Below are 22195 nucleotides of genomic sequence, written 5' to 3'. Positions count from 1 at the left end.
AAACTGCATTTGGTCTGATTTTATAAGTTTCCAATTGTGAATAAATGTAATTTATCAATAAAATATAAGTACCTATTCTTTTTATCGTGTGCATGGTAATTAGGGTCGGGAACGAAATGGGACAAAGTGTCTAAAGCTTAGCGTTTAAAGGGATGTGAATATTTATGTCAACAACCTCCTAAATTTGAATGTTTGACCACGCCTATAATTGTTGGTAACAGTTACAGTATTTACATTCCAATGCAAGGGCGGGGCAACTTGACAAAGAGGACGGCTGTTGCGGTGTAACAATGTTAATGGCTCTATACTAATAATAGGTTTGGGAGTTTACTAACGAAAGGTGATTTGTAGGTATATTCAATGATCTGTGTTTCTATTTTATACAACATACTGATGAATTTCAACCTGGCTAATTTAATTTTAGTAACTTTTAGTTTCATTCGAAACAGTTGTTTTCATCAAGAAAGAACATACCCAAGACGTTTGAACAAGAATACCGAATACAGACGTCTTAAAATAAGTTTTGACAGCGCTAAATAACGGCTGGACGAGTACTACACATTCCTATCATCAATACCTACTTTTGCTAAAGGGTGATTTTTTTTTATTGGTGCGGTTTTTAAAACTAAATAAAAAATAAAAAAAAACAACCTGCATTAACATAAAAATGCATTTATTTGAACTACAGTGTCATGACATTAACGTTTTTGTAGGTTTCTGGCATATGGGCTCCACTTCGTTCGCGTAGAAAGCCCAATCGAGAAGTCCAATTTTCGAATACTCTTTCCAGCAGCTGTGGTTGAATTCCGCCAAAAACTCGACGAATGTTAGCTTCCAAGTCATTTAAAGTTTGTGGCTTGTCAGCGTATACTTGAGACTTAACATATCCCCACAGAAAGTAGTCTGTTGGCGTGATATCACACGACCGTGGGGGCCAGTTGACACTACCTCTAAATGAGATGATACGTTCACCAAATGTTTCTGCCAAGAGGCCAATTGTGTCGTTTGCCGTGTGGCACGTCGCGCCGTCTTGTTGGAACCAGACATTTTCTAAATCCACTTCAAGTTCGTTTAGCTGAGGAAAGAAAAAGTCCCGTAACATTGCCCGATAGCGTTGACCATTTACCGTAACAGTCTGGCCAGCATTGTCTTTAAAAAAACAAGGGCCAATAACACCACCTGCCCAAATGGCGCACCAAACGGTAAGTTTTTGTGGATGAAGGGGCATACCAACAAATTCTTTTGGGTTTTCATCACTCCAAATCCGACAATTCTGTTTGTTGACAAAGCCGCATAACCAGAAATGAGCCTCATCACTGAAAAAAATCTTGCCTGCGAAAGCTGGGTCACGTGTTATCTTATGTTGAGCCCATTCAACGAAATCAAGACGCTTGCGATAGTCTAATCGTTTCAGTTCTTGCACCAACTGAATCTTGTATGGATATAGGCGTAGATCCTTCCGTAAAATATTCCATAGAGTTGAGTAGCAAATCGCTAATTGCTGCGCACGATGACGAATCGACACACTTGGATCCTCTTCAACACTATGAGCAACAACATCAACAGCCTCTTCGGTCCTTACTGTGCGGCGTCTGCCGATGCTTGTCAACAAGAGTGTGGGTATTACGAAAACGATTAACCAAAGCTCGAATATCTGACTCTGATGGACGATTATGAGGTCCGTAAATCGGACGAAGAGCTCGGTAAGTTGCCCGAACTGAACTGCGGTTTTCAAAATAAATTTGCACTATTCGCAAACGCTCTTCTTTTGTGAGTATGTTCATTGTTACTATACAATAATACGCACTAGACAATACAAATATCGAAATGACATAAGATAATAAACAAAGATCAGCTGTTTTATTCAAATTTAATTGTTGTGTTTAATAGTGGTGCCAACTTAAAAACCACACCAATAAAAAAATCACCCTTTACTTAATGATTAATAATACTTTTTTAATATTTCACGCTGAAGCAATATTGCCAATTTCTGCACATGTTTAAGAATATTTGTTATAGATCTCATCAGGACGCGGAGAGACTGGCACTTGTTCTATCATCAACTCAAGTCCATATATGTGGTCTCACGATGCTCTAATGAATGACCTGTTCAATCATCAAGTCCATGTATGTGGTCTCACGATGATCTAATGAATGATCTGTTCAATCATCAAGTCCATGTATGTGGTCTCACGATGATCTAATGAATGACCTGTTCAATCATCAAGTCCATGTATGTGGTCTCACGATGATCTAATGAATGATCTGTTCAATCATCAAGTCCATGTATGTGGTCTCACGATGATCTAATGAATGATCTGTTCAATCATAAAGTCCGTGTATGTGGTCTCACGATGCTCTAATGAATGACCTGTTCAATCATCAAGTCCATGTATGTGGTCTCACGATGCTCTAATGAATGATCTGTTCAATCATCAAATCCATGTATGTGGTCTCACGATGCTCTAATGAATGACCTGTTCAATCATCAAGTCCATGTATGTGGTCTCACGATGATCTAATGAATGATCTGTTCAATCATCAAGTCCATGTATGTGGTCTCACGATGATCTAATGAATGATCTGTTCAATCATCAAGTCCATGTATGTGGTCTCAAGATGCTCTAATGAATGACCTGTTCAATCATCAAGTCCATGTATGTAGTCTCTCGATGCTCTAATGAATGACCTGTTCAATCATCAAGTCCATGTATGTGGTCTCACGATGCTCTAATGAATGATCTGTTCAATCATCAAGTCCATGTATGTGGTCTCACGATGCTCTAATGAATGACCTGTTCAATCATCAAGTCCATGTATGTGGTCTCTCGATGCTCTAATGAATGACCTGTTCAATCATCAAGTCCATGTATGTGGTCTCACGATGCTCTAATGAATGATCTGTTCAATCATCAAGTCCATGTATGTGGTCTCACGATGATCTAATGAATGACATGTTCAATCATCAAGTCCATGTATGTGGTCTCTCGATGCTCTAATGAATGACCTGGGATGTTCCAGATATTCATAATGCCGTAAAAACTCTCAAGTGGTTACAACGATCGCTTACCGAATTACATGTTTAAATCTTCCTTGCTGTTCTTATTTTCTAGCTTAATTACTCTTAAATTTACTATTCTAAACATGATTACTTATTACAAATGATATCTTAAACTATATAAGCTTATACTAGCCCACTAGCAGAGAATGGTTCACAATCCTTCAGACCATATCACTATAAACTCCACTCTGTCTAAAAACGTAGAACCATGTCCAAAAACTCAAATTCTTTAAAATCTTAAAAGAAGATGTTCTTTACAAAAATAAACATGGCTTGATCTAATCCCTCTCTACGATTCTGTTGTATTAGGCAATATAGACTCATTTGAAACAACAGAATGCCTTACATTCTTTTTTAAAAAAGAAAGTAATTTTTGTGTGAAATGAATTACTTTGTAGTATAGTGCACCCCATAACATTGTTTTCGCATTGCTCCATTTTTTGTAATATCCAGAAACAGGTGTTTTTAAAACTAATTTCTGTGATTGAATCACGTTTATTGGTCCTAAGCATCGGATCCATACGAAGTTTTTGGGAGTACCCCAGACGACCATTTTATGATTTATTTTATTTTTTTGTATTATTTTATTGTGTTACGTGTAAAAGTGTTCTATATACAATGGTATTTTTTAATTATTAGTTTGGAAAAAGAGGTTCAGATCGGAGCAACTCGTATGTTTTAGATCTTAAATGCACTTTAAATTCACACACTAAAACTACCATATCCAAAATTTTGAGTGTTTGCTTTCTTCTTGAAGAGATTTGTATCCCTACATCAGCTTGGCCTACTTAAGCTTTTTTATTAACACGTATTATACGACAACATGAATTAATATTTAGTACTGAAGATGTACATGTGCCTCAGTTTGGCTAAAAATAATATTTGTATCATATTTTCATTCCTACAAGGCAAGACTCTAAACATTTAAATATAAAATACAAGTGTGCTCTTTTCTATTTAATTCATTTAGCTGTGTAACGTTTTTCTCGAAGAAAAAGTGTGATTAGTGTATTGTCCTGTGGATGATAAGGTTTGTCCTTCTTACTGGCTAAGATAGGCGTGTTGTTAGCCCGCCCTTTACAACGAAGGGAGCTCTTGGTTTTGCATGGAATTGGGCTTTTGAATATTTGACGTCGCCCGCAGGACGCCATGTAACGGAGTATTTGTCCGTGCTGAGAATGACATGCACTCCACAATATTACATCAGGTTACATAACGACGAAAGGACAACTCCATATCTAGAGAAACATGATCCACAGGTATGCCAAATCCAGCTTCCAATACAAAATTCATGTACAAATAAATTAAAAAAACCAAGGATTGGTTAAGTAGAGTAATTTACAATAGCTTACCAAAGAATAGTATGAGTCTTAGGTCATATAGAAAGCTCGTCTTCAGAAACGAAAAAACATCCCATAACTTAAAAAGTCTGTCTTAAACATGTGTAGGCAACTATATAATTGGGATCAGAGCACTACGTCTGTCTCCTCCGCCTGAGCCAGGATACAATATTTCACTCATCTTTTATATTGCAGTAAACAAACTAAGATTGTGAGCGAAATGGATAAATTGAAGTACATGTTCAACAACAGAATCCCAAACAGAGCAGACACGCTATTCTGTACTTCAGGCTGAATAGTAAAATTATGAGGAGCTGTTTAGCCTATAATGGCCTGTATCTGATGTAATTGACCTTTTTCACGACCTGAACGAGGCGTTAAACGACACAAAGGGCGTGACGTAAATTTACATTTTAATTGATTGCGTGGGCCTTGCTGTACTCGGTCGTGATAACAATCATGGATGGGCAAATGGAAAGAGACAGGCTGAATATTGAAACATCCGGAACTGCAAAGGAATAATCGCCAAGAGCTGTACAAATGAAACGATATTGAAATTGTTAGTATTATTCAGGAAGTCTGTCTAATTAACAGCCTAAATGTTTCTGAACATATATAACTGTACAACAGACTACACAATATTATTTCAGCTCCAAAAAGAGCAACGAGTCTACTCCAATTCACCACATTTCTGTACAGGGTACTGTATCCATTGTGTATAAAAAAGTAATTGAGATTTTATTATATTGTAATTAACAACAGGTAGCCTATAATTTAAAATTTTTCTTGAGTTCTCTAAAGATTAAAATTGTTATTGTTTAAAATTGTAGAATACTTGAACTGTAATAGGTTTTTGCTGGAACTGTACGTAATGCTATATAATTTACGATTGAAAATTACTGTAGTACTTAGTTTGACTCAAAATATAAATTTAAACGTTAAAATACGAGTATAGTGATAATCAAAGGAATCGACAGAATGTGGGAGGCGTTTTAAATCTTCACGGCAATTCTTTACATATCTGTACTTTTGATCTTTTGAATTCAATATCAATGAAATTTGTCCATGGACCAATATGAACCTATGTACCAAATTTCGAGTTTCTAAGACCTATTAAGAATTATCGTTGGAATAGAGAGACTTTAAGAAGGACTTGTTGAGTCATGAATAATGTATTTTTGTGTGTGTTTGTTTCATTTTGTTACTTGGTCACCTCAAAAATAAAAACTTAAGTGTCGTGGTTGTTAAAGCTCAAATACATTTGGATTACGACTTCTTTAAGTTATCAACGAATCTATTATTAATCTGTAAACTCCAGGTTAGCCAAATGTGTACCTTAGGGAGTATAAATTTTGTATATTTTCTCCCTACAATAAGAGTGCTGATCATCCTACAAGAGATTGAGTGTAGTAAACGTAAGACAACACGATGGAAGTAATTTAAATGAAACAGTTATTATTGAATCATCCGAATTGTTATTCAAATAGTAAATATATAAAGGATAAAGTTGTGTAAAGGATCTCGCTAAATCTGAGTCTAAACCGTGTAATTGATATGCCCCCATAAATAGGACGGCGAGAGAAGAAACTGACGCCGAAGAGCTAAGTGGTGCGTAGATCAAGTGGTTGAGTTTCCCGAGTTTCCCATGCTGCCACGATCAAGAAAATATAATAAAGAGTGTATATTTACAGCCACTCTAGTTTAATCCGGTGTAAGGTAATTCTAGTGGCATAAATGAATTTGTCTTGTTTCCCCGATCAAAACACACTACACGCTCGCGCGCGTACGCACGCACTCACGCACACGTACGCGCGCTTAAGGCTGGTCGTCCACTGGAAGCGTATTCAAGCGTCTTCACGCTCGCGCTTACACGAGAGGCAAGGAGCAACTACAAGCTGAGCAGCGACGAGCGTAGGCCTCGTCCACTGGAAGCGAATATGCGCTGTCATTGTACGTGAGTTGGCGTTTACAGACAGACGTGTGTTTATTATGTTATGTTAGTTATCTAGTTTTTGTAACCTTATAGTTTTGTAGAGGAGTTATACTTGTTCGACAGTACTTACCTCTTAAGGCGTCGGATGGCAGCTAGTAAGTTAGTAAGAAAAGGTATTGTTGGATGAGTCCAATTTATCAGAAGAGGAAGACAATGGGCGAGTATAATCATTTACATAACGATTTGGAAAGAGAAACAGCAAAATTTTCTGACTATTATAGGATGAGAAGAGACACTTTTAATTACATTTTGAATAGTATAGAGCATAGTGTTTCAAAGGAATCAAATTTTAGGGAGACGATTTCACCTAGTGAACTTCTAAGTGTGACTTTAAGGTGAGTGGAATATTTAAACTATTTTAAACACATTATAATATTTTATTACTTAAGACTTCGTTACAGTTTAATTTGTATTAAATAAGTAATTACTTCCTTTTTTGTGGTTTGTATAAAAAACAAATCAATAATTAAAAAAAATAATTTGTGAATTGTAACTTGAGCTACATTGGTTGGCAACATTTGAACTTTGAGAAATTTACTCTTAAAATTTGTTACAAAAATTTTGCAATGGAGAGTTTACTGGTGGAACATCCCACGACGATTCGGATGTAGCATCGGAACTGTATCCTGTGTACGCACTATTACTCCAAGATGAATGTTCAGGTGATTGATTCACAGTTGAAGGCAAGGGATCCTTGTAATTGATTGCGTCAAAACTGTTGCGTTCTTGTTCGTCGATCAAAAAACCTGCTGAAGTTTATTCCTTACTTGGAGTTGCCGGCTTGCTGGAATATTTTTCAAATAAGGTAGGCGTATAAGAAAACTGATGTTCACTGTCATTTTTTCAATGAAGCAGATGTTTCAAACAATTTGAGCTTAGCTTTCTCAATTTCTAGGAAATGCGCATCACTGACATCTACTGACCTCTTCTTTTTTATTTGAGCTGCTCTTTCCTGGAGATCCTCGGTCACTGTTATTTCTGTCGAAATCCAATCTTTTGAGTTTTCCCTTAGTCGGAGTTGTTAGGGGTGGTCCCATTTTTTGAAGTGCAGTTGGCGCTAGTTGTGGTTCGCTGAGATGAACTGCAGAGTTGCTGTTGGAGTTTTCAATCAATGAATCATCTTTTTCGCTCTCTAATCCTAGGTCTTCTTCAATAGCATCTTATACTTAGAGTTTTCAGTTTCAGTATATTTTTACCGGAGGAGGAATGTTCCCCTTGAGCAGCCTAGGTTCCATAACGTCACGCAAGAAAAGCATTTGATCAAAAAATGGCCACGAGGATTCAAATTCACAGGTGCCTCTTGACCTGATTTTCAGCAATTTTTTATTGTATTCTCTTCTGAATGCATCTCGAAGTCCCTTCCACCTCTTTTTCAATTCAGCCACTGAAAAAAAAATTCTATTAACCATGGATTGAGATAAAATTAACGTCATTTAGCTTATTCCAACCATTGGCAATCTTTGCACTATCCGACGTAGGATTCCCTGACATAGTTGTTTTACTTGCTGTGCTATAATGGTTTGTTTCAATTACAGGTACTTTGCAACAGGATCATCTTTCAAGACATTGGGGTACACCTATAGGATGTCTGATGTAACAGTTGGGAGGATTGTTAAGGAAACAAGCAAGGCAATCTTGGACAAATTGCAAGCTACCCACATGGCTTTTCCCTTAACAGACCAAGAGATTGAATCAATCAAACAAAGATTTTGGGAAAGATGGAGATTCCCAAACTGTGTAGGCTGTGTTGATGGTAAACATGTACGTATACGAAAACCCACGACATTCTGGCAGCATGTTTAGAAATTATAAAACTATATTTCTCGATTGTATTGCAAGGTGTTGCCGGGCCCTGACTATAAGTTTATTGCTGTCGATGTTGGCGGTTATGGCAAAGAAAGTGACGGAGGAATTTTTTCTCATTCGTATCTTTCAGAAAATCTTGAAAAAAGGAGCGTTAGGCTCACAATCATTCGCTCCATTGCCAGGAACGAACATAAAGGTTCCCCATGTTATTCTTGGCGATGAAGCGTACCCACTCAAAACTTATCTCGTGCGACCGTTTCCAGGAGACAATTTGGATCCGGCTAAAAAGGCTGTTCAAACAGGCGGCTCTCTAAAGCTCGCCAGGTTATTGAATGCACATTCGGTATAATTAGCAACAAATTGATACTGCTGCTGAAAGGCATTGAAGTGGAGCCAGACTTTGTTGACACCATAGTTCAATGCATATGCTTGTTGCATAACATTGTCATCGACAAAGAAGGCGAAACAACAAGTATTACCACATGGCCAAGAAGATAGTAATGATGACAAACACTACTAGCAGACCTGTTAGATTTACTTCTTTGGGTGAAAATAGGGGCTCTAACGCAGCCTATACAGTAAGGGACAAGTTCGTGGCTTTTTTTCTGAATTGGAAACTGTATAAAGTGGTGACAAAGTTTAATGCACATTGTGAATTAGGAGTATTTTTACATACTGTTACTTGTACTATAAAATAAAGTTGTAAATAATAAAAAAAAATTTGATTATTTATTTTACCAAATGAATTTGCTTGAAGTAAATGTTGTTAAGCAGTACACAATCACAATTTTGTTCATGGTATTACATCTTAATAATGCATTTATAATACTGTAAAATATTTTTATACAAAATCATTTATGACACGTTTTGGATCGATAATATTTTTTATATTGCAATTAATTTTGGAATTTCTTTTAAAATACAAAGCAAACTTTAAAATTTTATTATACTTCGCACTGTGGCGGTTAGGTTAGGTTTATCATTCTATAATATTACTAATACTGTCTTTGTTACATTATTGATATAATGTACTTATAATAATGTAGGCTAGGTTTACCAAACCCTAGCTAACTTTATTTAACCTAACATAGGCAAATCTAAGGTTATTATAATTGAATGCAAGCATGCAGTATATTTATATATTACTAAATACTAGAGTCGACAAACGTACCTTCTTCTCCAACTTCTTGAGCTACTTTTGCCCCTTTCTTTTCTTTGAATATCCCTTGAATGATACCGCTTGTCCTTCATATCCCACAACGGTGTAAACAATCTTACTGTGTTAATAAACTTGCCGGTATTGTCTTCCATTTTTGTAATAAAACCACTATTAAACACAAAATATAACAATCTATAAATAAAAACAAAATCAAACACACAGTGGACGATTGGCTTCTCTCTGGACTCTGGGCGTACTAGCGTGTACGAGCGACAGATCCCATCCAGACGGGATGTGTAGCGCGAGCGTGAGTACGCCTGTAGCTGCGCAGGAGTTGGCGCCTGCAGTGGACGCGGCTTTACCTGACTCATGGTTGTGGGATCTGTCGCGCGAAGCCGCTTGTTTACGCTTGTATCGCGCGAGCGTGAAGACGCTTGAATACGCTTCCAGTGGACGACCAGCCTAAACCTCAGTATGCATACACAGGTTTGAGAAGGCTATTTTGGTAGTAAATCGTCTACTTTCAGTCATTGTAATATACATCCGGTCTAAGATATTTCTGGTGCCACAGTTGAGTTTGTTTTGTTTGCAAGAAAACATACATATAGCTTTGTAGCAAACTCTAGATAATTTCTGCACTACACTACTGAAATACTTGAGCTCTGCGTACTTAATATTTACTCAGAATTTCAGTTAAAAGTACATTTTACTAAAACTTCCAATTTTATAATCTGGATAACCTACCTGCTCTAAAAGTTATTACAGAAAGTATTGAAATAAGAAATGATGTTATTTTTATGCTTACGGTACTCTTTGCTTTCAAGACTATAAATATCAATAAATCTAAAATGCTAATTCAATTAATTATCTGAATTAATTGAATTAACATACATATGATTATGTTCTAATATTATAATGTTTACATAAAACATTAAATTACTTTTTGACAGGTTCTTTTAGTAAATAAAATGTCTTTCCTGCAATACATTTCTTATAGAATTTTTCACAACTTTATTATCAACCCTGATGTAAAGAAAAGACATAACTTCGTAAGGCTGTAGGGTGCAATATAAAGGTATATACAAAACTTCAGGCCTCTATCTTTCATGGTTTTTTTGCTAGGTGTCGGTAAGTAATTCAGGACACTTTCTTTATACAATGGGAGTTAAAAATATGGATACACTCTGTTCAGTTTTGATTGATATAGATGGAGGGATAGAACTCGAGACACCTTTGTAAGAAACAGAAGTGAACTTTTTAGTCACTGCTACAACTTTGCCTATTCCCCTAAAAAGGATTTGGGGAGGGGACGGCTAAACAATTTTTAAATGAAAAGACCCATTAAGTGCACCTCATTTAAAAGAGCTTGATAAAAGAAGAACAGTAGGAACTAGAGCTTTCTTTCTCAATCCAGTACAAAATGACAGCTCATTGAAATTAATTAAGTAAAAGGCATAGATGGATCCTGCTCAACCTTCAATGGACAAAGATAGAAAAATGAAACTCAGGACACCCCTCTAAAAAACAAAAGCGAACCATTTTCCAAAAATTTCCTGTTTAAAAGCTGTCCAAATAAAGACAGTTATTTCCTTTGCATTCCAAAACCTGTCGGTTTATGTTACAAAAACATGTTTAAGTTATCATTAGTATCTGTGTGTTATAAAATGCTTAATTTTATTCCTTATATGATGCATTTAAATCATCTCTTTAGTTCTAAGTAACAGTAGTTCCCTTCAATTGTTCTGGATAACAAAAATGTCTTTCTTATTACCTGCATTAAATCCTTGTTGAATCTGTTAAGGCTCATTAATTTAAGTTTTATATATTTCTTGGGTGGGGGCAGGCTCGAGCTCAATTGTAAAAAAATATGTAAAACACAAGAATAAGATTTTACATTATTTAAGAGAATATTATTGTTGAATGTAACACCTTAACATTGCAAATTTATCTTAAACTGAGTAATGCCTAAAAATAACAATAAAATATAGGCCTACTCAATTGGGTAAATTTTAAGTTCTCTTATCATGATGTTACCAAATGGTACGTCATTGATTATAACGTTACAGTTGCTATGTGTTCAGGCATGTATTACATTAACATTATAGGCAATCATGTTGCAAGTCTGTTAATGATAGGAAAAAACTCTAATTAAAAAAATATGGATCTCATTTTTCCAATTATCGCATTTATTTACTATGGAATCTATGTTTTTAATTTATCAGCGTAACGATGATTAAATGCGACTATAACTTTTCTAAGCTTTAGTTTTGGTCTAAATTCAGATAAACATTCTAATTAGTGTTATTGTTTGCACCAATTTATCATTTGGGTAGATTATTAGTTGATTGGTAAAAATTTAGTTTCTATGTCAATGTTAAAAATGTATGTCTCCAAAATACATTTAAGTTAGTCACTTAAAGTGTTAACACTCTAAAGATAATTACCATTTAAAGAAAAAGAAGAATAACACGAAACTTATGTTATATTCCTTGTGTAAGTAATAAGAGGTATAATGAAAAAAGAAAAATACCAATAATAGAGTCCTGAGGAAGCCCTATTATGGCAGTCCTCTCATCAGGAATTATATCTCCAACTTCAAAATATTGGTGATACCAGAGAGGTATAAAATACTCCTATGGATACAATTGAGGAATAAACCTCATTTTCGGTAAGAATTCTCAAAGGATGGTGGAACAGAGCTGAGGGCGTTGTCCCGGGCAAGTACAGTTTACACCCAGTCATTACACCCACAACTACCACCATCAGCTGGTGCTAACCGCTACAACAGTGCGGTTTATAGTTGCCCGCACTGCTGCTGTACTAACCTGAGAGCGTTGCCCGGGGCAATTGCAGTTTATACCCAGTCATTACACCCACAACTACCACCATCAGCTGGTGCTAACCGCTACTACAGTGCAGTTTATAGATGCCCGCACTGCTGCTGTACTAACCTGAGAGCGTTGCCCCGGGCAATTGCAGTTTATACCCAGTCATTACACCCACAACTACCACCATCAGCTAGGTGCTAACCGCTACTACAGTGCGGTTTATAGTTGCCCGCACTGCTGCTGTACTAACCTGAGAGCGTTGCCCCGGGCAATTGCAGTTTATACCCAGTCATTACACCCACAACTACCACCATCAGCTGGTGCTAACCGCTACTACAGTGCAGTTTATAGATGCCCGCACTGCTGCTGTACTAACCTGAGAGCGTTGCCCCGGGCAATTGCAGTTTATACCCAGTCAGTACACCCACAACTACCACCATCAGCTGGTGCTAACCGCTACAACAGTGCGGTTTATAGTTGCCCGCACTGCTGCTGTACTAACCTGAGAGCGTTGCCCGGGGCAATTGCAGTTTATACCCAGTCATTACACCCACAACTACCACCATCAGCTGGTGCTAACCGCTACTACAGTGCGGTTTATAGTTGCCCGCACTGCTGCTGTACTAACCTGAGAGCGTTGCCCCGGGCAATTGCAGTTTATACCCAGTCATTACACCCACAACTACCACCATCAGCTGGTGCTAACCGCTACTACAGTGCGGTTTATAGTTGCCCGCACTGCTGCTGTACTAACCTGAGAGCGTTGCCCGGGGCAATTGCAGTTTATACCCAGTCATTACACCCACAACTACCACCATCAGCTGGTGCTAACCGCTACTACAGTGCGGTTTATAGATGCCCGCACTGCTGCTGTACTAACCTGAGAGCGTTGCCCCGGGCAATTGCAGTTTATACCCAGTCATTACACCCACAACTACCACCATCAGCTGGTGCTAACCGCTACTACAGTGCGGTTTATAGTTGCCCGCACTGCTGCTGTACTAACCTGATAGCGTTGCCCGGGGCAATTGCAGTTTATACCCAGTCATTACACCCACAACTACCACCATCAGCTGGTGCTAACCGCTACTACAGTGCGGTTTATAGTTGCCCGCACTGCTGCTGTACTAACCTGAGAGCGTTGCCCGGGGCAATTGCAGTTTATACCCAGTCATTACACCCACAACTACCACCATCAGCTGGTGCTAACCGCTACAGCAGTGCGGTTTATAGATGCCCGCACTGCTGCTGTACTAACCTGAGAGCGTTGCCCCGGGCAATTGCAGTTTATACCCAGTCATTACACCCACAACTACCACCATCAGCTGGTGCTAACCGCTACAGCAGTGCGGTTTATAGATGCCCGCACTGCTGCTGTACTAACCTGAGAGCGTTGCCCCGGGCAATTGCAGTTTATACCCAGTCATTACACCCACAACTACCACCATCAGCTGGTGCTAACCGCTACTACAGTGCGGTTTATAGATGCCCGCACTGCTGCTGTACTAACCTGAGAGCGTTGCCCCGGGGCAATTGCAGTTTATACCCAGTCATTACACCCACAACTACCACCATCAGCTGGTGCTAACCGCTACAGCAGTGCGGTTTATAGATGCCCGCACTGCTGCTGTACTAACCTGAGAGCGTTGCCCCGGGCAATTGCAGTTTATACCCAGTCATTACACCCACAACTACCACCATCAGCTGGTGCTAACCGCTACTACAGTGCAGTTTATAGATGCCCGCTCTGCTGCTGTACTAACCTGAGAGCGTTGCCCCGGGGCAATTGCAGTTTATACCCAGTCATTACACCCACAACTACCACCATCAGCTGGTGCTAACCGCTACTACAGTGCGGTTTATAGATATCCGCTCTGCTGTTGTACTAACCTGAGAGCGTTGCCCCGGGGCAATTGCAGTTTATACCCAGTCATTACACCCACAACTACCACCATCAGCTGGTGCTAACCGCTACTACAGTGCAGTTTATAGATGCCCGCTCTGCTGCTGTACTAACCTGAGAGCGTTGCCCCGGGCAATTGCAGTTTATACCCAGTCATTACACCCACAACTACCACCATCAGCTGGTGCTAACCGCTACTACAGTGCGGTTTATAGATATCCGCTCTGCTGTTGTACTAACCTGAGAGCGTTGCCCCGGGCAATTGCAGTTTATACCCAGTCATTACACCCACAACTACCACCATCAGCTGGTGCTAACCGCTACTACAGTGCGGTTTATAGATATCCGCTCTGCTGTTGTACTAACCTGAGAGCGTTGCCCCGGGGCAATTGCAGTTTATACCCAGTCATTACACCCACAACTACCACCATCAGCTGGTGCTAACCGCTACTACAGTGCAGTTTATAGATGCCCGCTCTGCTGCTGTACTAACCTGAGAGCGTTGCCCCGGGCAATTGCAGTTTATACCCAGTCATTACACCCACAACTACCACCATCAGCTGGTGCTAACCGCTACTACAGTGCGGTTTATAGATATCCGCTCTGCTGTTGTATGGAGAGTAAACTTTTAAGATTAGCTTAGTGGCAATCTGCGACTTTACACTTTTATTTTAATGAAAATTTTAATAATATTACAATGTTGAATAGAGACACAAGAATGCCATTCTAAATTTTTCATGATCGTCTATTGACATCAAATATTTTTTACTAAAAACGAAACACTATATGTTTAAATATTGTATAATAATATACTGCTCTCAATATAATTATACGTAATATAGTAGAGGTATGCTGTAAAATCTGTTTTTATTCTATATTACCGAATGTTAGACTCATCCTAACACACGAGTAATTGTGTTACTACTATTAAGCACGTGAGTGATCCCGGGTTTTTAATGTTGTATAAACCAATAATATGATTATTATTATCTTTGAAGAGAAACTTTCTTAACAATTTCCTACTAATAATAGTGGCCTGGAAAACATTAGGACACCACAAGAATAATAAATCATTAATTCAATATTAATGACATAAAAGAACTCATCACTAATCTGGAAGTAAGTTAGATATGAAACCATAGTGTTGGTTTCTTAAAGGCCTTTTCAAACAGAAAAACTGATGAGAAACTCATATTTCTTCTTTTTCTTTTTTAAAACTGGAGGAAATGATGAAATGTGGTTTTAAGAGTGTTAAAATTAACCACACCACTTAAAGCTAGATAACACTATTGGTTTGGCAAAAATAAAATCTGACTTTGAGATTGGGCCAACCTCATTATCACATTCCCGCGAGAGGCGAGACATCTGAGACTGGCCGCCGCGTCTGCCTGTCTCTCGGGCGAGACGTCGTGCGTGGTTGGCGCTGACGGCTCACAAACAGACCCCAAGCATCCATCAGACATTTCACAGTTGCTCACTGACGGTTTTCACTCGTGCAAACCGATAAGTTTAACGCCTTCCAGAATTCCCTATTATTCGCATTTCCACTGCAAAAGGGGATTTCCTCAAGTCAACGGCATTTCAGCTTTTTATTATACTAATCGTTTTTATGGGAAAACGGTTCTTGCCCCTTCGCGGATTTTTATTGCATACTACGGTAGAGCAGGGGCGAATATAAGGCCTCCCTGAAAAAACATGCAATAACTAATCCTTTTTGAAGATTTTAGAAATGTAATAAGTCTTGAATGTGTTATAATCGATCTTCTATTTGGACAAATAAACAAAAAAATATGACATCCGCCGGATAAAGAACGGTGCAATAAAATAGTGTGGAAGTCAAATATGGCTTAGATGGTCTACATAATAACCGCTGGAATAGATTTAGCCTGTTCCGAATCTCAAAGGTAAAATTAGTATTTTGCCGAACAATTTATTAAGATATAGTACTTTTAACAACTATCCAGATCCCTGTACTTGGATCACTCTGTACTTGAACTTAACTGCTCCTTTATGTGTTTCTGAATCTGGAGTTGGCCTCCGGACTCTCTTCTAACTAAGAGGAACTTCAAATTCGATGGCGGGTTGGGCTTTTCTAAATTTTATAGTTATTCTCGTATAAGCCTCTGTGATGGAATGATAACGTTCAAAGAGGCGCTCTTGTACAGCCTAAGAGCCCAGAGCCAATTTGCATTGCATAAGCACAAAACCAAGTGTTCGTGAAAGCGTTAGAAGAATTTTGCCCGAAAAAGGAATCAGCCATCAGCCGCGCTAGTTTTAGAGGAGCTTAAAATGAGAAGGTATAAAAAGGTTTAACACATCTTTTCTCCGATTTTTTAGCCTTTTGCACAAGGATTTAGTTTTCTTCGCCAGCCACAACAACATTTTTACATTTTTAGTCCAATATTTCTGTTATGGTTGGCTGACGGTGATTTAATTTTCATTTACGTTTCTGATGAGTGTAGCTCTGATTCTAGCTGTGTCACATTGTGACTTCACAATACATCATCGTTTGATATTTTAATCTTTTTGATACCCTCCAAAACTTCTTTTAGGGAAATTTCTTTTCGTCGATTTCAAAAGAATGTAGATAGTGTAATTTATTATAGTCTACAATTCAAATTGGTTCTTTACCCCTGGACCAACAAAAATCACACTCGATTAAAAACGTAGCTTTTTATTGATGTATAAACGATTTTAAGTTAAACGAATAACTTAGAAACTGAATGTAAGTTGTGTTATTTAATAGGTGAATACATTTAAATAATTAATAAGATTATTCTATTTAACCTTCTCCATAGCCTAGGCCCTAGGGGTAAGGTTGCTAATGTAACCGAGGGGTCAGAGGTTTAATTCATAAGGAGATGTTGTTGTTTTAATTAATAAGATTACCACAGTAGAAATTATGCGCTGTAATTTCTCGTCCATTAGCCTATACTGTAGCTTATTTATTGTATCACGAATTTCTTTATATTTTGCAATTCATATGAGATATTTTCCTGACACACTCCTTTGCATTTTATACTGATGATATTGAATAGTGAGGAACATAGATTGAATGAGTTTCAAAACATAAGACTTGACCATTAAAAATGGCCAAACTTTTGAAACATAAAAAACGAAAATAATGTCAGATTATGTCCTATTATGCAGAAAGATTATAAGCTGTATAAAAGATAGCAGAAGATAGAATTGAAATTGCTTGTTAACTCTGTAAATCTTTTCTGACTACCTTTCTTTGTATAAACTAGTAGACCTATATCTATCTTTAAGAATTATATACAATATAAGGTGTAAAATTTGTCTTTTCATGTGAGACAACTTACAACTTTTCAACTTACAAATTAATATTATTGGTTATAATTAATCTAGAAACATCAACAAATACTAAAAAGGTGGTGTTTAATGAAGTAGTTTTATAAATGCCTGTGAAGCTGTGAAATACAGAGACTATGTGGATAACTCCGTGATATCCTGTCGGATCGATGTTGCTCATATAAGTGTAGATGTAGTCTTTTCATAGTTCTCATAACTATAACTTTATTCGACTTTGTAATTTTAAGCTGCTATTTATATAGCGATACAAACAAACATGTAATTATTAAAATTGCGTTTACATAAAATTTAACCAATATAAATAATAAACAATATGAAGTATTCCCACCAAAAAGAATATGTTTTATATTTTATTTTATTTTTTAATAGCCTAAAATACTACATTTATGGTATAAAAATTCAAACTTTCTTGAAATACGAATGAACTATTTTCAAATTAACAGGAACGTTGATCAAGTCACATCCCCCAAAAATTAACATACATATGTTTTACTAATTTAAATTTATATTTTATAAAATTATATAAGATAAAATGGAACATGTACGGATACTGAAAAGATTTTTATTTGTTGATTACGAATGATCTAAAATATAATAATACGGAAGGTTGCCATTACTTTGCATCACATTTCTGGAAACCATTCACAATTTATTTTTGTATCAAATATATAGGCTACTTTATTATTTGCATTAATAACTATTAAAGGTGGGGGAAGATCGGAGCATTGATTATAAACATGTTCCCCCATTCTAATACACCATATTATAAACATTTATTACCTTTACAGCTTCCTCGACACTGTCATCCAAATCATAGTCTTCTGAAGAAACAGAAACGACCAATGTGACAAGACAGACGACGATCACGCGTACGCCAAGAGAGGAACGCAGCATCGCGGGTTCGCGGGAGAACGGGTGGCGCGCGACTGGCTGTTCCGGTGGCAACGGCAGTGCACAATGCACACAGTATACTGTCGGCCGTGGCTCCATTGTTGTACATGAGAGATCAGCTGAACTGTCTCAGCCAGTGGTGACGTTATCATGAGAACAAACTTCGGCCGATGAGTCATGTAATTGAATCAAAGTGCCGTACCTTACAATACAATTATAAGAGGACCATTACCAAATTAATTATGACTGTTTTTGGATCTTTTTAGTAAACATCAATAAATATCCTCTGTGTACTCGAAAATAATTGAAAATCAGTTAATTTCTGACAATTGACTCAAAGACTGAGAGATAAACAATTTATACATTTTGATTTAGCATGAGACTCGTCTAATCGTAACTAGTATAGAATTTGTCGAGGGAAAATCCATTTTGGGTGTGTGAAATAAGGACTATTATTTATGAGGGCTATTTTGCTTCATTCATGTATTGTGTGTCACTGAGAAAACATGTTTACTGCGCTAGTAATAATGAGAGTCACGTATTAAAAGTTATTGAACTCACTTTTCACAAGTCATAGGTTAAATTAATTTAGGTAAACAGTAAAATTCATTCATTATACCCACAAACCTGTGTTCAATATTAGTAATATTGGTTTATTTGAGTTTATCTTACAATAAATAATATGTTAAATGTATTTAAATATGAATTGATCTTAGTACAATAGTCACTATTTATTATGAACTAATTAACCCTTAAATAATATATTTCATAAATTGATTTTAAATAGTTCAATTAAATTTATTTGATTTTGTTTAACTTTCAGTGGTAACAAACTCCATGCTTATAAGTGTTTCTGCCATTCGTAGCCGCTATATATTGTGTCCCCATGAATAGAGGTTTCATTTCATCACTAAAAGGTTGAAACAAACATAAATATAAAACTTTTTATTATTTTCCTACATTATTTGTTTGTTGATTTACTTGTTTATTAGCTAAAAAAAATCTGTATCGTTTTATGGAATTTCAGTATCACAGTTTTTTCAACCATACAGACGATTTTCTAAAGGACCTGTAATAAAACTACTCCATAGTTAGGCCTACTTATAAAACTTTAATAAACAATTCTATTAAATATAAATCATGAATCATGCGTTGCTTATGGACAACAACAACGTTTAAGGAAATTCATCGCTCTATACATATAAAGAAAAATCATACATTTATAATCCAGAGTAGAACTCGGTGTGGAACTAGTTCAGGACAAAATGAATTATCTTAAGAAAGTAGTGCAATAAAAGAAATTGTTAGCACTGCCTTATAACTGATTACCACGATTACCACACAACTGTAGTAAGGTGGGCACGCCCGGTCTTAAACCAGTTTAAAAGTAGTTTCATCGAGTTTGTCAAGTTTGTTTTTGTTGTTAATCGCAAATTAGTATCTACAATATAGTACGGTACGTTTTTTGGTCCGTCGATTAGTGAAGATAGATTAAGCATTACGACAACCTCTACCACTGACAACGTGATCGTCATTTACAGTCCTCCCATTGATGACAGAATATCAAACTATCTTTGAGTCTCACAAATGAAGTCAAAAATCGTCTTCGTAAAATTACTGATACGCAATAAAGCTGCAACTTTAATCTTTCGAAAGATTAAAACCTTTACGGTTCATAACTGTATATATTTTATATCTGACTCATTCTATGTACCCGCATCAGACCTCGATGGTCGTCGCTAAAAGAAGTTCCAAGTAAATTAATACTACATTTTTAAGTTTTCCACGTCTAAACTTTTATTAATGCTCTGTCAATTGTGATTTTGTATACTTTGTAGACATTTATAATATCATATTTATACTTGTCAAGACAAAATAGTGAATTTTCATCCATTCCTTAGTTGAATAATGTGAGGTTTCTTGATCTTACACAATTGTTTGTAAAGTATTTTTTCAATTCGACGTATAGAATGTTTACGATATATTGTTCAAACTCAAATACGTACGGTGATATGTTTATTTACAAACGAATACAGTTTTGTGAAATTCTCTCCAATATTTTGAGATAACATGTCTACATTATAATTACAGGAAAAATGTGTCTTGCTTACCATCTGTCAATACCATTCTTGCTAATGCATTTTTTTAATATTTACTGCAAACATGTTGAAAATACATCTTTGTTAAAAATAACAAAACTTAGCAAAAGCAAAGTATATTTATTTCAGAAGTACAAAAGGTTGATACGTGTCAGAGCTGTTGTTTCCACCTTTTCTTCAGTTTTGACGACTTATTTGTAAAGCCACAAGTATTCTCTATCAATTGCAGAAAGATGAACAATTCGCTCCGATTGCGCTGCGCTGGTGGTGCATGAATCACAAAGATAGAAGGAGTTGTACTCACGGTGACCGTGTCTCACCATTAATCAGCTGCAGGCCATATGTTACTGTACCACTGCATGTTGTGACAGCTGATACAAAATCTAGTCAGAGACACGAACATGCCTCGCCACTCTGATAAGAGGCCTATTAATTCGTCTGACCTCTTCTAACTCCTTTCGAACTGTATAAACAGTTAGAAAACTGATCCCCACGCAGTACGATTCACACCTGAATGTTGGCAACAATATTTATTACATTAGATAAAAATAAACGAACAAAGACAAATAAAAGACAAAACATAAAAGGTTAGACATCGTCTTGGCTAAGAAGTAAAATAGTGTTAAATACTGCAAATTAATGATGTATTATCATATAAATTCAAAATAAATTGTAGACTGTGGCATAAAAATGTAAAGAGAATTTAAACAAATTCCAAAAGCATTATAAAAGCTTTTTGAAATCGAATATCAAGGAGTTATTTTATTGGATGAAACAATTCTTACAGTTGCATGAAACGTTTTTCGCTTAGAGGTTTAAAGTAACAAAAGTTGAGTGGTATAAAATCATTTGGAAATGCAAGCTTCAATGGCCAGAAATCATCTGAAACCCCTTCTAAGGGTTTGTTTCACCTGTAAAATCATGTATATATCAATAGCTTGACTTAGTCAAAACAAATGTATGCTAAATTTTTAGGTAAATTTTTGAAACAAAACAAACTTTTTTTAAAATGTGCAGGTTATGTTTGCAATTGTTCGGCCCAAGATGTGTATATATATATATATATATATATATATATATATATATATATATATATGTACGTATGTATGTATGTATGTATATATATCTTGGCCCGGACAGCAGCCTTGTTCTGATCTTTACTCTTCATAATAATGTCACGTTGAAATCGCATAGATTTATTTCAAAGATTGCACTTTTTTCTTCGAGACTGACCTATAGTTAAAATATATTTTCTTATCAAATGTTTTATTTTATAATGTCTACGAATATTATAGTATTTAAACATAAATATTTATTCCATACAAGTTTAAAACTTTGAAAATTATTTGATAAAATGTTAATTTTAAGTTAACCTTCCTCGTGAAAAAATATGTCCAAAAAAATAAAATTATTTGTACTTATATTCTATTACGTAAAGACAAGTCACTAGAACCAGCAATTTTATTTCAACCTCCTCCGTCGTCTTCTAATGTTGCTGCTCTTCAGACGGCAAGATTTCTGGAGAGGTTGAAAAAATAAAGATCTCCTGTGATGTATAATAATTAAACCATTGAAGTGTTCTGAAAGCCGTACACATCGAATAATTAGTCTAATCAGAAGCTGGATATTAAAAGAGAACTTTATGTAGATTTTGTACACAAAATCAGCTTATTGCAATTGTCCTCATGGTAGCCTTTATGACAAATTTCTACAACTTCACAAAAAATGACTATAGCATATTGAAATAAGTTAAAATTTTTTACAAAAAAGTAGCTTATAAAC

General features: G+C 36.4%; 1 protein-coding gene across 1 annotated transcript in view; it reads right to left on the bottom strand.

The window, feature by feature from the left end:
• The window catches only part of LOC124371702, an 85344-nt gene extending 66954 nt beyond the window's left edge, over positions 1-18390 (bottom strand). Inside the window, exon 1 of the mRNA XM_046830045.1 lies at positions 18204-18390. Within this exon, the coding sequence (XP_046686001.1) occupies positions 18204-18317 (114 nt within the window). The 5' untranslated portion in view covers positions 18318-18390. The remainder of the gene's footprint in view (positions 1-18203) is intronic.
• Between the last annotated feature and the right edge of the window lie 3805 nt (positions 18391-22195).

This window comes from Homalodisca vitripennis, chromosome 1 (genome assembly GCF_021130785.1).
Source record: "Homalodisca vitripennis isolate AUS2020 chromosome 1, UT_GWSS_2.1, whole genome shotgun sequence".
Classification (NCBI taxonomy): Eukaryota; Metazoa; Arthropoda; class Insecta; order Hemiptera; family Cicadellidae; genus Homalodisca; species Homalodisca vitripennis.
Note: the sequence above shows the minus strand (reverse complement) of the source record. Positions and strands in the feature narration are given on the sequence as shown.